Genomic DNA, 15,062 nt, shown 5'->3' on the forward strand with positions numbered 1-15,062 from the left:
AGTGATAAAAACAAACCTAGCTTAGATATAACAGCAAAAATAGATCGGATGGGGGTGTTGCGCTTATCGTGTTCGAGGGCTTTAAAAACGTAGAACATGAACTAAAAATAATAGCCGTATTGATGTACGAGTTGACTTGTCAATTCAATTGCGTTCAAGTATTACAAATAACATGAAGGAACATTTTTTATTGATTTATTTATGGGCACCTTACATATCTCGAGAGCGTGCACATAAAAAAAACTGGTAACCAAAACAGTTTTTAGAGGTACAGAAATGTTTGTCTTAGTTACAGGGACTTGCTTTGGCTACTAAAACACTGATATAGCCTTCATTATAATCTTAGAAGTCATTTTGCTCGTGACTCTTTTCCACACACATGCTTTTTACATTAGGCTTATGTGAAAAGGTGGCAAAGTGTTATTTGCGTGGTGGGGTGTGCGGTGTTGTGGTTCAGTTTGTTGGATGGTGTTCGTTGCGTGTGGTACGTATCAATAGTCCGATAATTACAATATAAATACATTTGATGTTCAAAAGTGCGGATATTCAATATTTAAAAAAAAAATATTTTAGATTCTTATATAATTTACATTTGAATTTGTGGTGGCTGAAGTTTAATATCAAGGATGACTTATGTAAATTATTTCAACTAGAATTATCTGAAAAATTAAACTTAGCATTCACGGTACATTAAATATTTATCTTCGAAATTATCACCAAGGGCTCCTAAATTAAGTTTTTATTTACTATTGACAGTAACATTATTTTCGCTCATTTGGTAAAACAAAATCGAACGCTATGCAATTTAATCTTATATGTTACTAGCCATCCCGGCCAGGCCCTGCTCTGGCTTCTGTGAAAAACCTTTCTGTTAAAGACCATTGCTTGTGTCTGTGTGTTTAGTAATCATCATAAACCCGGCATTGCCCACCCAAACCACAACCAACCAAAACCAAAACAACAAAACGCAAACATAACGCTAACACAATTACAAATACAAACGAAAACAAAAACCTAACAACAAACCCAAACACAACCAAAAACACCAATACGAACACAAAGAAAAAAAACGAAAAAGCAAACGAAAACAAATCAAATCCAAACAAAAAACCAACCATAAACACAAACACAAACCCAAAGAAAAAAACACAAACGAAAAAGCAAAGGAAAACAAACCAAATCCAAACGCAAAACGCAAAACCAACCACAAACACAAACACAAATACAAACACAAACCCAAAGAAAAAAACACAAACGAAAACGAAAAAAAGAAAGAACAAAAACGAACCAAATCAAAACGCAGCCACTAACGCAAACCCAACCTAAACAAAAAGAAAACACTAACGCGAACATAAACGCAAAGTGCTCACAGTCTAGCCCGGGGCGGAATCGCCTGTTTCAGCTTAATAAACGACTATAGTACCCCAACTTATTCATAGTCTTTTGCACTCACTTAAACGAACGTAGGCGTCAATGATTTATAAAGGGAAGTAATTGTGTTTTCCTAATTTATCAAAGGAAAGTAAGTGCTAAAGGACTAAATATAAATAATTTTCAGACATAATTAGAATTTTTGTAAAAGTTGATATTTTTTTTGAAATTGTGTTTAATGAACATGCCGACAATTATTACTATCAGTTTGAAAAATGAAAATTATTTCCCAACACTTTCAGTATTAATTTTTTAACTCATAAATTTAGACCGTGAGCACTATACTAATCTAACACTTAAATCCATTGAAATATCCACGACAAACTTATTTTTACATACAGAATTGAGCTTTATATATTAGATGCGCACCCTAGGACTTGTAGCAAAGGAGGTTATTCCCACGTTTTCTTTAACTTGCTTTCGCGTCTGTTTGTTTGTTTGTTTGTTTGTCTTTCCATGAAATCTTGCAATCAAAATTTCGGGCACTTCCCAGTTAGCTAGCGCGCTGAAATTTTCAGGGAAGTTTTGTTTCCGATGACAATACAATATTCAATTATTATTATTATTAAATTGATCCAATTGATCCATATAAAAATTTTATTGATCATTTTAGAACCCTATTGATTTGTACAAAAAAGGGACATAACCTAGTAATTGTAATTTGATAAAAACAAGGTTCGGTACTTTCCCTCTTCTGGCTCTACTTTTTAGTTGAATTAGAAAAAGTGGTTTTTTTTAATTAATTTTTAATGATAATTATTCCATGTTTTGTAATCTAAATCTGAAATCAATTATATTAAAATGAAACAGAGGACTCAATGTGTTGAATTAATACTTTTCCTTTGTTATTAATCATAGTACTGTAATCACTGTCATAGTCACGTGATCGATACAGGTTGTTTGAATCCGGTCACGGTGTTACAGAACCGGTTTCTTTTGGCCTTCGTCGTGGGCCGTTTTTAATACATATCATAAAAGCGTATACTTTTTTTTATCTAAGAATATGTATAGTGTTTGTTTTACTTTTTAAACCTTAAATTTCACAAGATAGGTGGTTGTTGGGGAAATGTCCGTGACTTTCTTCTCAAAAACAATTTCGGTTAGAATAAAAAATATTATTTCGATACAACTTACTATGAACAATTCACTATACTGGAGTCCAAAGACTATTGAAATATTTGATAATTGCATTGATTATGTAGGCCTACTTATATAATATTATGAAAACCAAGAGAACATCTTCGTTTGCCAAAAAAAAGCAAACAGTTAAAAATCCAAAATAATTAAATTAATAAATTAATAAATCAAAGCTGTATTCACCTACATATTGTTTTTTGTATTTTTTCATATAAAGTAGGGGCTTAGACAGCTTTTATAGTGTAATCAGGCTAAAAACTGTATAGATGTTGGTTAGAAATCTACTCGTTATAACCCACATTGGCTTACCACCACGCACATAACCACCGAAGAAATTTGACATTATATTAAATAAGTAAAATTCCGCAAAATTAGGACAACTGTTTATGACGCGATTTATCAGGTTTTATGATGTTTATACCATAATTAGAAATACACCCAAGGCGTTGTTCGAAATTTCACACGTTTAAAAGTTTCAGATGTTGTTCTAGCCAAAGGGCGTTATTCAGCCTCAATTTAGCCGGTAAAATATAGCGATATCAGTAATCACGCTTAAGGTGACCGAACACTGACCTTCGTAACCGTGGCCTCAAATAAACTGCACCGTTTTAAAGGTGCTTAAATTAGATCGACCATTTGCATGTGTAAAAGACAATGTGTATGGAGATAGATCTGTTGCCGTTGGCATCTGAAAAATACAATATTCTCAAAAAGTCATATTAACATATTTAAATTGATCCGCTTTAAACTTATTTTTTGCTGTTTTGAGCATAACTTTTTTCAATGATCTATACAATTTAAAAAAAAAAACAGTTTATGAACAGACATGAATGTGATAACATTTAAATTTAGTATTGACTATAAACACTTGCGAATTCAATCCTCTTTCAAATTATAATTATTATTTTTTTAAAAAGAATTAGAGTTACGTCTGAAATTAAAAGTTTGCTATTAATTTTAATGTGCAACAAAAAGCATATCGTTCACATAAGTCCTTTATAAATTTAATTTATTTTCTAAACAGGCATACTGTCAAACAAAATGATCAACTACATGTTATTCGCGTTTTTATTTGTAAATGTGAAAGCCACTACCAATATAAGTATGAAATTGATTTCAAAAGCTAGTGATGGTCATTACAACTTTATGACGGTAAGTCTATTAGCATTAGAGTCTTAATTAAGGGGTTAGCAGCAGTTAGACGACGACGACGACTGTAAACCACACAATATTTAGTTAACATAAATTGACTAAAAGTTTACAAATAAACATTTCCAGTAGTAAAAATGTGCATACTACTACCAAGCAACAGAAAAGGGTATGACAATTTAGACGGCTATGATTTTGTGTTGTAATTATAAAATTTTTCAGCGGGTAAACTTTTGAAGGCAAACGCCCTGTTTGACGTTATCGAATTATATCTCTCAATTTTCGACCCATAACAAGGTTAAATGATAAAAATAAAGTTGAATAATTCTCACATAAAAAAGATTATGAAAAAGGCGTTCGTTATATTTACACATTAAAAACCCATCTCAAATCCATTTTGTTTGTTTGATGAAAATTAAACATAGGTCTTATATATTGTAATAGAGCTCAAACCTATTTATGAACTTTATGAAAAGTGAAAATATCAGTGAGCACCCAGGATTATTGCTTTTTTCAAAGTGGCACAGTAAGTTTTAGAGAGTAAATTGATTTCTAATAAAGTATGTATATAATGAAATTTTATAAACTTATCCATACGTATATTAGTTGTATTTATATAAATCACGCGCATTCTGACTCGCAATATAACTGGCGTATCTATAATGTAGACAAGGCTTAATATTAAGCTGCGGACAAAAATTCAAGTGAAATAAAAAAAAACTAAACATTTCTGACAAATTATCATCTTTGGTATTGTATAAGCAATCAGTAGGCCTAGACAATATATGTGGTGATAAACATAGTTGTCAATGAAATAAGATAGAATAACAGGCTTTTGTATCTAACAGCCGAAGGAAATAAACAATAATGTATTTAAATCAGGCGTTACCCCAAAATAGCGATCAATGTCTACTAATAATTAGAATATTTAGTAGAATGATTTAAAACTGTATAATTACAACTTGTAAAATCAAATATATAAACTTCGATGTTTTAGCAAAACTTTTCTTTTGGTATCAATCTCTAAATTTTAAAATACAAATAAATATAAATAATATATTTTAATATAGAAATCTAAATAAATATTTTTTGAGCTGCTTTTATACTAAAAGGAAACAAAAAAGACGTTGCCCTTAGAAAAATCGAAAACAAAATTATATTTTCATTTGAATGAACACCCTAATATTTATATATATATATATATATATATATATATATATATATATATATATATATATATATCCCTTATTATATTGTTAATACTATTTCGCTTTTTAAAGCTTGGGTGCACTTTAGGATACAAGATGCAAATCTCACAATGTGTGGGACCAGATGGGGCTCATCTTATTGAACTTAATCAGGAGAACAACAACCCAACAGTTCCAAACGGAAGTCAGTGTACATTCCAACCTAATGCCAGAAGTACACAGGTTGCCACTTGTCAGTCAGGAGAATGGCAATTGCCAGGTTCAATACATTTTTACGTTGTTTTTTTTTAAAACTTTTAGCATATATCAACATACAACTTACATTTTCTTAATTGCGTTTTTTTCGAGACAATATAAACTGCCTGGCAAAATACGCACACATTGGTTGACATTATAACAATTACTTTAAAGATAATTAAGTATCTAAGTATGATGTGTGGACATTTTAATTTAGTTGCATGAAAACAATTGCAATATAATAATAATTGAAGACGTTCAAAATAATGTGATTCTATCATTTTTTATCGACAGAAACTTATAGAAGTAATAATTTGAAGCTGCGCCGAAGAAAAAGATGTTGGCTCTGGTGTGGAGGAGGCAGTAGCGAACGTAAGAGTTTTAAAACATTTTTTATAAACTCCACTATGAAAAATTTGAATAAAGTTTATCTTTTTAACTGTAATTTTCAATCTAGTCTACTAGCATATTTTTTAAAAATATCAACATATGAATACGACATTTATTTCTTTATATTCTCGAAATGGAAGATTTGTCAACCGTGTAGTATCGACAATTGTTTGAAACTAATAGAAATAGGAATTCAAATTAATAAATTAGCATGACTGCATAGGTTTCGTGCCCGCAGCTTGAGTGACAGATTGGCTGGCTGGCTAACGTATCGTCCAGAACTACACGTTACTGTGGCGAAAATGTATCTTATTATTTTACTCACCAAAATTGAGGCCACTTTTATTAAATATTAAATTTAAATATAACAGTAATCTAATAAAACCTATTCCATTGCTAATAAACAAAGATGTATTGAAGGATTAAAATAGTTTAGAAAATAAAAAATAATTCATAGTGCTTTTATACCCCTTTTTTTAAAAATACTTTTAGCTGCTTTATCTTAGACTAATGATTTAAACAAAAATTGTTATAGTTTTTAGTTTATCCGTAAGTAAATTCTTTATTTTTCTTGAAATTAGAAGATATGTTAAGCGTATCCTATTGAAAATTGATAATAGTGTCGGAACTTAATTACAATTAAACGAGAGATGTCATTAGAGCCAAAAGCGAAAGAACTTTTGAACCGGCAATGTAGTCTAATTTCATTGATTCCAAAATATAAAAATTAGAGTAAATGTTTTTTTTTTACATTTGAATATATCATTAATTTCGTCTTAAAATAAATGTGTGTCTAACGTATTATGAGAACAAAAATAATGTTACTCTATATAATTACGTATTTTAAAGTTTTACTCATAGTGCAGATGCTCTGTTCAAGTGACTTCAACAAACAAACAAAAAATAAATACATAAGTAAATATACAATCTCGTAGATTTTTTTTCAATTTTAAAAGCATATACATTATTATTTTTATTCTAAGAATAATTTCTTTTTTTATAGATCATTTTCAGGGGTCTTAAAAAAGGTCTTATAAATTCTCTAGCAATAAATCATTTCTTGTTGCACTATTTTATAATTGGACGGAGGGTTGATTAAATTATGTTAATCTACAAATATTATAAACAATGCTAAAACTTATCTACAATGTATTCAAATGATATAACAAACAAAACAAACAATTTCAGCCCCACCAAACCAACCACCGACTATAACTTGCCCAGTTGTGGCGTCAACTTTTTATACCGACAAAAGTCAAATTGTTAAGTACGTTACATGGAGTCCTGCAACAGCATATGATCCAGAGACCGGAAACATTGGGTAAAAGACTTTGTTAAGTATGTATGTACTGTCAATTAATAAAAGCAAAATCGATTAATAGTAGGTCTATATGGCCAAACATCGAGGAAACCATAATGTATGCAATTTAATATACTGAGACTAAACATCTCAAAGAAAACACAAATAATTATAAGATATAATAAAATAATATCTTCAAAAATAAAAAATTAAATTAAAAAATTAAAGAGCAGTTGAGTTATTTTCTGTTACTTTGTTAGTTGTATTTTCCTTATATATATATATATATATATATATATATATATATATATATATATATATATTGGAGTCTTGAAATATTAGATCGGTGCCTTAGTTTAGTCGTATGTGTATTGAGATATTTTTTCATGTTCTATTTGTAGCGTAGCACAAACTCAAGGCGTATCTCCTGGAACACAATTTGCTGAAGGCTCCTACACGATTTCATACAGTGCAACGGACAGTCAAGGCGCAACTGTTTATTGTTCTTTCTCCTTTAGAGTTATAGGTAAGAAACAATGCGTTATTTTGTTTTATAGGTTATGATTTCATTCTGTATACTCAAGTAAATTTTCAATTGATAAATTGTCAATTGACCAAGCATTAGTGTAATCAGCCCCACAATTGATATTTTTCTAAAATTAACTTATAGCCTATTCTAGTACGCAGATGTCCTTCAGACTATACCAGCACAGAACACGGTGTTGTTTCTTGTCAACCTTCCAACAACCCGAACATCTACGGCAGCCAGTGTTCATACAACTGTGCTGAAGGATATGAACGGGTTGGTTCCTCGCTAGTGGAGTGTGGCAGCAACCAGATGTGGAATTACGCCAAGCCTTTATGTAGAGGTCAAATATCAATGTAGATTTATAGAAGTGTTTAGCAAGATAATTTGTGCCGACGATATTAGATATTTCTGGGATAGTTTGACGGAGAGAACTTGATGATACATATTGTCAACTTTGCATATATATATATATATATATATATATATATATATATATATATATATATATATATATATATATATATATATATACATATATATATATATACGTCTTAACGTCTTAATAAGTCTTCTAATCTAGTGATCTCATGTGGAACACCGCCTACTGTAGAAAACGGAGTCCTACGTTGTACCAGCACTACCTATCAGTCGACTTGTGATTTGTCATGTAATGCTGGATACATGTCAGATACTTCCATTATAAGATGTCAAGCTAATAAACAATGGACAGTTCCTGGAAAATGTATTGGTGAGTTATTTAGCAAGTAATTATTTAACCAGGCATTGTTATGTTTAATTTTAAACCTTTAGAGGTAGCGAAAGATGTTACTAAAATGTGATGAATTAATACCTGATAGATACCGAGCCTCCCATGATACAATGTCAATCAAAAATTGATGTCTACGCTGGCCCAAAGTTAAGCAAGCCCAGTGTGTACTGGACAACGCCTAATGCCACAGATAACTCTGGACTTGTTCTTGACTTGACCAGCGATATCCAACCAGGGTCTTTGTTTGACATAGGTCAAACACCTGTCACCTTCACAGCTAAAGATGCAACCAACAACATTGCAGTGTGTGTTACAGCAGTTAACGTAACTGGTATAGCAATTTATTTTTTCCACTGAGTGACTTTATAGTTTTATACAAATAGCCTAAATGTTAAATACAACGTTTTTTCCCTTAGTTTTTAAATGTATTCCCTTCTACAAAAATCTAATATTTTATCTTATCAATTAATTCAATAGTCAAGCTTTGCCTCAACTACCCCTCTATACAAAATGCCGCTGTGAAATGCTCCCATGGCAACGCGTTTGGCTCTGAATGCACAACAACATGTAACCAAGGCTACGAGATCGAATCAACATCAACACAAACTTGTTTAGACAATCAAACATGGAGCAGCACTAAACCTCTCTGCAAACGTAGGCCTATATTTTTTTTATATAAAATAAGTCTATACAAATAAGCTCTACATGTATATAAACATAATAAAACATTGATTAAAAACATAAAGAAATTATGAATTCAAATTAGAAGCAAAATACATCGTTATTTACAAAAAACATTTCTTTTTCCATAAATGTAGCAAGAGTTTGCAGCGTACCACCACTAGTTGCCAATGGAAATATCGTTTGTCCAAATGGCCAAACATACCAATCTGTTTGTAATCTAAGCTGTAACCATGGTTACCAAGCTTTGTCCCCTTCAACTATTCAGTGCAACATCAACATCCAATGGACACAGATTGGCTCTTGTTTAGGTAAGTTGTCAAATAATTCTTTTTAACAGTATTAATAAGAGGGAAAATAAACGTGTATTGTGCATGACATAAAAGTGGCTTTTCAAAAGAGGTATACACTAACTAGATGCTATTTATAGCAGACTGGTTAAAACTTAAAAACAACAGGTACATACTGTTATGTTAAGTAACCAACAAATGTAATTCTATGTTTTTAATGGATAGTTTTCAATAAATACATTATTCTCATAATGTTATAACAAATTCCCAGACGTCGAGCCTCCAAGTTTCCCCACCGGATGTCCAGCCAGTTTTGAAGTTCCAGCTGCCAGACTTGGAGAATCTACGTACGTCACCTACCAGTACCCTAACGTGACGGACAACTCGGGTCAAAGTGTTGTTGTGGTTGGCTCTCCTGTGTCTGGTGCCAGATTTAACATCGGTACAACAACTGTCAATATCACAGCCACAGACGCACAAGGAAACTCTAAAACGTGTTTGTTCGAAATAACAATTAAATGTAAGCGTTTTAGATCTATTGTCGTTTCCTATATACTATAGAATACAACGAGTTTAAAATCATAATCTGTGAAGTTAGATAAATAAAAATTTTGTTTCTGTAATAATTTGTTCAAAAGCAGAAAATGTCGGAATTGTTGTGTTAATTAAAGTTTAAAATTTTTGCTTTACACCTTTTCCACTTTATCACAGTTCAAAAGTTTGGTAGTTGTCTTGTTTGGATATGTAAAATATCTATACTGTTTCAGCCAGAGAATGCCCAGCGCCAAACCTGGACAACACAGGAACAATCTTCTATAACTGTTCAAGTGGCTACGTCTACGGAGCTGAGTGTACAATGAACTGTGTTGAGGGAAACCCTGTCATAGGTCCAGGTTCTATTGTGTGTGACACAAGCATTAATACAAACGGTATCCAGTGGGTGTGGTCAGGCAACAACAAACCTTATTGTAAAGGTACGGTCTTAAGGACTACATTCATGCTTTTATGCAATACTTGTATAAAAGCATGAATGTAGTCCATACTTTAATTTAATTATATGTATGTTTTAGTATAGTTTTAGTATGTTTTAGTATATTGTGTAAATGTACAGGTTATATTTACAAAAATACTGTCTTTAATTTTGTTCTAATTTACAGCTCAGACTTGCAGCAGACTACCCTCCCCCACAAACGGTGCTATGAGCTGTGAGAAGTTGAGTCCAGCCGGTGAAGTCTGTGCCATCATGTGCAATGCAAACTTCACTTACCCGGCCTCAGCACCGGAACAGTACATGTGTTTCCCGTCTATGGGCATTTGGAATCCTACTACGTTTGTACCTGGATGCACAGGTGTGTCACAATATATGTCTTTATTTGTTATAAAAAAAGTAAATTAAATTAGTTATTGATGTTAATCCACAATTTATTGCATTCTTCGAACGTTGTCACATATTTTATTAACGCCGGCGTTAAACATTAGTTCTGCTGAATTTAAGTTCTGTTAATATTTTATGCAGTTTTATCAGTTTTTACCATCAGAAATTCCTGGATATCAAATTAACAGTTTTCGGTTGATTAACAACTTTTTATTCACATTACATATTATTTTCGGATCTCAAGATCCAGGGTACGCGCCGGAGAATTCAGGACGCTCAACAGAAAATAGCGTCTGGACTCCGCAAATGGTTCGACCGTACTATATTTTTTTAAGGCATGATATGCTAGAAAACTTAGCTTTGTTGTAGCCTACTCAACAAGTCCCCAGAGCCTGAACGACGAATAACGGTTTCACTATCATAGGGGCGCCTATTGTCGCAACTTGATAGATTTAATCATCGAATTTAGTTAACTTAACGCATCCCTACTGCAGAGCGCTCTTAAAACCGAGCTTAGGCGTCATAGCGCTCTCGGGAAAACCGGGGAGGTTTCGACTGATAACTGATTCTATTACAGCGTGTGAACCCTTGTAGAGGACACCTAATAAATGCACCATGTGTTCTTTTGTAATCTCGGGGTGATCAACTGTACAATGCCGCCTGTTCGTCATGCCTTCGACATTTAATATTGCTCGACAAAGAACTTTCTAACTTCCTAAGACAATATGGTTATGATGTAGAAGGACATAAAAAACAAACGTGTAAACAAACACACAAACACAAGCGCATTCATCACTTTTAAATGTATATATAATGATTACCAATTAAAACCTAAAACTCATTACACACATTTATTACAAGGAAAAAGCTTTTACAAGTCAATGTAGTTTGAAGCCATCAATCAACAACATAGATGTTTTGTTTGTTTTAGCATTAAAGGAAAAATATATTTCCTTTAATATATTATTTAAAGACATACCCACTATATACACTATTTACCGTTGCATTAAAGTAAATCAATTTTACTTTATTGTATAACAAAATTGTTTTTTTTTTTTGTTTCTATGAAATATGTAGTGCGCACCAGACCTGGACAACTGATCACAAAACCGAACATTTATTTTTTCTCTGGAACATGCAATACAAATCGAACAGATATAAAAGAGAACTTCAGGGAAATTATGTTGAACTTGGGTCTAGAAGACGTTTGTGAGAACCGTTGTTCTGTGGACAACATTGACGTCACATGTGGACCTGTCACAAATGCTAAAAGGAAAAAACGTTCGGACATGCATTTTGAATACAAGGTAACTAAAGTTAGATTTACAAATATTTACAAAATATTTATAATAACAAGTTCGTTTTTTTTTGTTATAATGGTTTGAGTGCTACATTACCATGTATTGAACAATTATGGAAATGTATATGCTATACATTTCGCATAGAGCAGTATAGCCTACTCTTATAGCAATATACCGGTTCTATAAACGACCTCAAAATGAACGTTAGTCTTTTCGGTCAATATGGATAAAAGCCAAAGATTTGTATTTTGATACATTTAAACGAATGTATGTCATATTTAACTCGAAAACTATGTAGAACTAAACGTTTTGCGATTTCAACGGTTATGTAGAGACCAATAGCTGTATAAAAATGATTACGTTAGTGCTAAACATTTTATCTTTATATCCTTCGTGCTTTTTTGTTTTAACTTTCTCGTATACGAAGTATAGATAAAGTATTGTAACCGTGCAAAAAAAAATCGAAATCTAGATTTTTACAAATCTTGACGTTTTCTAGCTCCCTGAGTTGGAATCACACAGTTCTGCTTTCTTCTCTGATTTTGTGTAGGTGTCTATTTGTCTGTGCATCTGTGTGTCTGTGTGACTGCAAACACGATAACGAGTACTGTTACAGCTAGGTTGAAGAAATTTCATATATAAGTAAACATCAAATTTGTAGCTCTGTATCAACTTCTCAGCGATTTCCGGTAACCGGAAGTGGAAATTATTCTACTTTTGGTTTTTCAAAAGTCTTGAGAACTGTTTATGTAAATAAAATTGCATATACACATTAAAAGATCTAAATCTCTGTTATCTGTCAAACATGTAATTTCTATTGAGCGGAAGTAGTACTTTAATTTCTAATAACTCAAAACCGAAGTACTAATGTTCCGCACGAATAAACGCGCATTTTTCGCTGTTCACTTGGTGTGCTATTCTTTTCTCTACGAGATTCTATTCTATTTTTAAAAAGTTTAAGTAATTAAAATGGATTGAAAATCATGTCTACATCCTGAGTTTCCACCCATCATAGTGTTTCATAAAAATAGTCGAGAAATTTTAGGGAAGATCACTTCCGCTTTATCTTCTCCAGCGGTACTTTTTAGAATCTTGTGCGAATACTTAGTACCTGTTTGTAAACACCAACCTAGTTACAAATTAAAATAATGCTTTTCCACTCTAGTTTACCACCAAGATTGCTTCAACGTAAAAATAAACTGTTTACCTTTCGAATTTTTAAAACAAATTGTTTACGTCAGCGGGTACAAATTACTAGCTTTCCCCATAATTGACAAAAACAAAAGCTTGTAATAAAGCAATACAATTTAAAATACGAAACAAGCAAGATAATATATTTTCTTGTCCAAAAAATCTATTTAGAGCATTTTGCTTTGAATTTTGGTTTTACCTACAGCCTTTTTAATGCAAACTAAGAAATAGCGAAACATAAGTTCTCGTAATATTAAGAAGCGACAATATTATTAAGATAAAATTACGTAGTTCCCTTTTATATGCTAGCACTATGTAATTGTTTTATGAATTGGTTTAACCGTAATAATTAAAAACTCCAATCGTATATTCTTTGAGTTGAATGGGCATTATCGCTTTAATGTTTTGCTGTTAAAGTATTTGCTCATTAAGAGTATCATAAAAGTAATATTTCTTAAATTGTATAAAAAACAGATTTCAGCTTATATAACATTCGGCCAGCTAAATGCTAGCTCACCGCTTCGTTATATGAAGGATTTGGTCAGCTCTGTAAATGACCACCTGGAGATGACATTGAACTCGAGGGTCGTACACTCACCTATACTTGGCATGCACGACATGATTGAGAGAGGTGAAGCTGTCATTGTATGTGAACCAGGGACTCTCTTTATTTACAGGACAATGTCGTGTGGTAAGGCTTGCATTTTCGTGTGGTAGTGATGGCTTACAGAATGAATAGTTGTACTTTATTGTATGAGTAACATAATATATACTTGATCAAATTTTAATCTAAATTTGATTTAATTCACTGTTAATCTATTCCAGCCGGCTGTGGCCCAGGCCACATGTACACCAATGAGACCAACAGCTGTACAGCCTGTCCACCAGGGACATACCAGGACCAGGAGATTTCATTCAGCTGTAGACCATGTCCTAGCGGGACTTACACCAAGCAGGGCAAGGCTACGTCTTTAAGCCAATGTAAAGAGATGCGTTGATGTGAATGACACAACAATATCATTCTGCTTAAAACAATCTATGAATTATACATATACAATACATTATTGATTCAAAGCAATCGTAACATATACTATTTTACTTTAGTTTCTTTTTAACAATGTTTATAATAGTTTAGAATTACTCCAATAAAACAGTAAGATTTAAAAACATTAGGTTTACTCAAACAGTGTTACATGTTTTTCAAAAATATAATTTATTAATAAATACAAATACTATTTTATGTTAATAATTGTTATTGATTTAGTTAAGTACTCATATTTTTTTGCAAATAAATATTTAATTTGAAGATTTGACTTATAAGTCTTAATTGTGTTATACTTAAATTTGTGACTCGTCTTAGTTGTGTTATTGTAAACTTGAAGTACGATCTCGCTGACTATCTGTCCCAAATGTTGTGATTCAATTTTCAAAAACGTTAATGCAAGGATTTCGTTTAAACTGTCTAGATGAATAAGTATCTTATGACAACGCAAGAATACTTAATTTTCAATCTATACAGAAAGAAGAAAATTAAATGAGTCATTAAGATTTCATTTAACGATTACTATCTTCAATTACAAAAAAATAAATATAATAAGAAGCAGAGCTACTCGGTCAGTCAAATGATCTGAATTTACAGGTGTTTTCATTCCTGAGAGCTGAACAATGATTTTGCTAAATCGCACATAATTGCTGCTTAGTGTGACCGTTTAGGTTTTATTAAACTATTTAGACGTGGGGTTGTCGGCTTAATTACAATTAACCTTCAAAATCAACCCATTACTTTTGTTTTTGTAATAATCATCATCGTTTCCCGTCCTGCTTAAGACAATAGGGCAGATGAAATAGAGTTAAAATGCTTTAGAGACATCGGCATAGGAAGGTATATCGTGGTCAGAATTATGTCCAGCCTTCTTTGTTTACATAACATAAGTTAGGTACACATCAGAGCTGCATGGACTCAGGGACGATCCACTGATTTGATCCCGGACTTGACCTCGAGACTCGGTTTAGCAGTCTAGCTCTCTACCGCTAGTCCACACCGTTCCACTCAATGCCTATTAGTAGTATATAC

General features: G+C 32.2%; 1 protein-coding gene across 1 annotated transcript; it reads left to right on the plus strand.

The window, feature by feature from the left end:
• The first annotated feature begins 364 nt into the window (after positions 1-364).
• On the plus strand, positions 365-14,162 carry LOC131940265 (sushi, von Willebrand factor type A, EGF and pentraxin domain-containing protein 1). The gene is made up of 17 exons (XM_059298903.1): positions 365-484; positions 3,593-3,720; positions 4,998-5,184; positions 5,457-5,534; positions 6,741-6,873; positions 7,254-7,378; positions 7,533-7,721; positions 7,962-8,129; positions 8,239-8,481; positions 8,628-8,804; positions 8,969-9,142; positions 9,393-9,641; positions 9,889-10,095; positions 10,279-10,470; positions 11,574-11,803; positions 13,463-13,679; positions 13,814-14,162. Exons 1-17 carry the CDS (start codon positions 466-468, stop codon positions 13,984-13,986), a joined length of 2,889 nt encoding a protein of 962 aa, XP_059154886.1. The 5' UTR covers positions 365-465; the 3' UTR covers positions 13,987-14,162.
• Positions 14,163-15,062: the final 900 nt, after the last annotated feature.

This window comes from Physella acuta, unplaced genomic scaffold (genome assembly GCF_028476545.2).
Source record: "Physella acuta isolate Inbredline_101_S28 unplaced genomic scaffold, ASM2847654v3 ptg000314l, whole genome shotgun sequence".
In the NCBI taxonomy this organism is placed as follows: domain Eukaryota; kingdom Metazoa; phylum Mollusca; class Gastropoda; family Physidae; genus Physella; species Physella acuta.

What these genes read in the sequence shown, in the direction of transcription:
- LOC131940265 (XM_059298903.1), top strand. An exon ending in AGTTCCTGGAAAATGTATTG is followed by an intron (nt 8,130 to 8,238) that starts GTGAGTTATTTA and finishes AATACCTGATAG; the next exon opens with ATACCGAGCCTCCCATGATA. An exon ending in CAACAAACCTTATTGTAAAG is followed by an intron (nt 10,096 to 10,278) that starts GTACGGTCTTAA and finishes TCTAATTTACAG; the next exon opens with CTCAGACTTGCAGCAGACTA.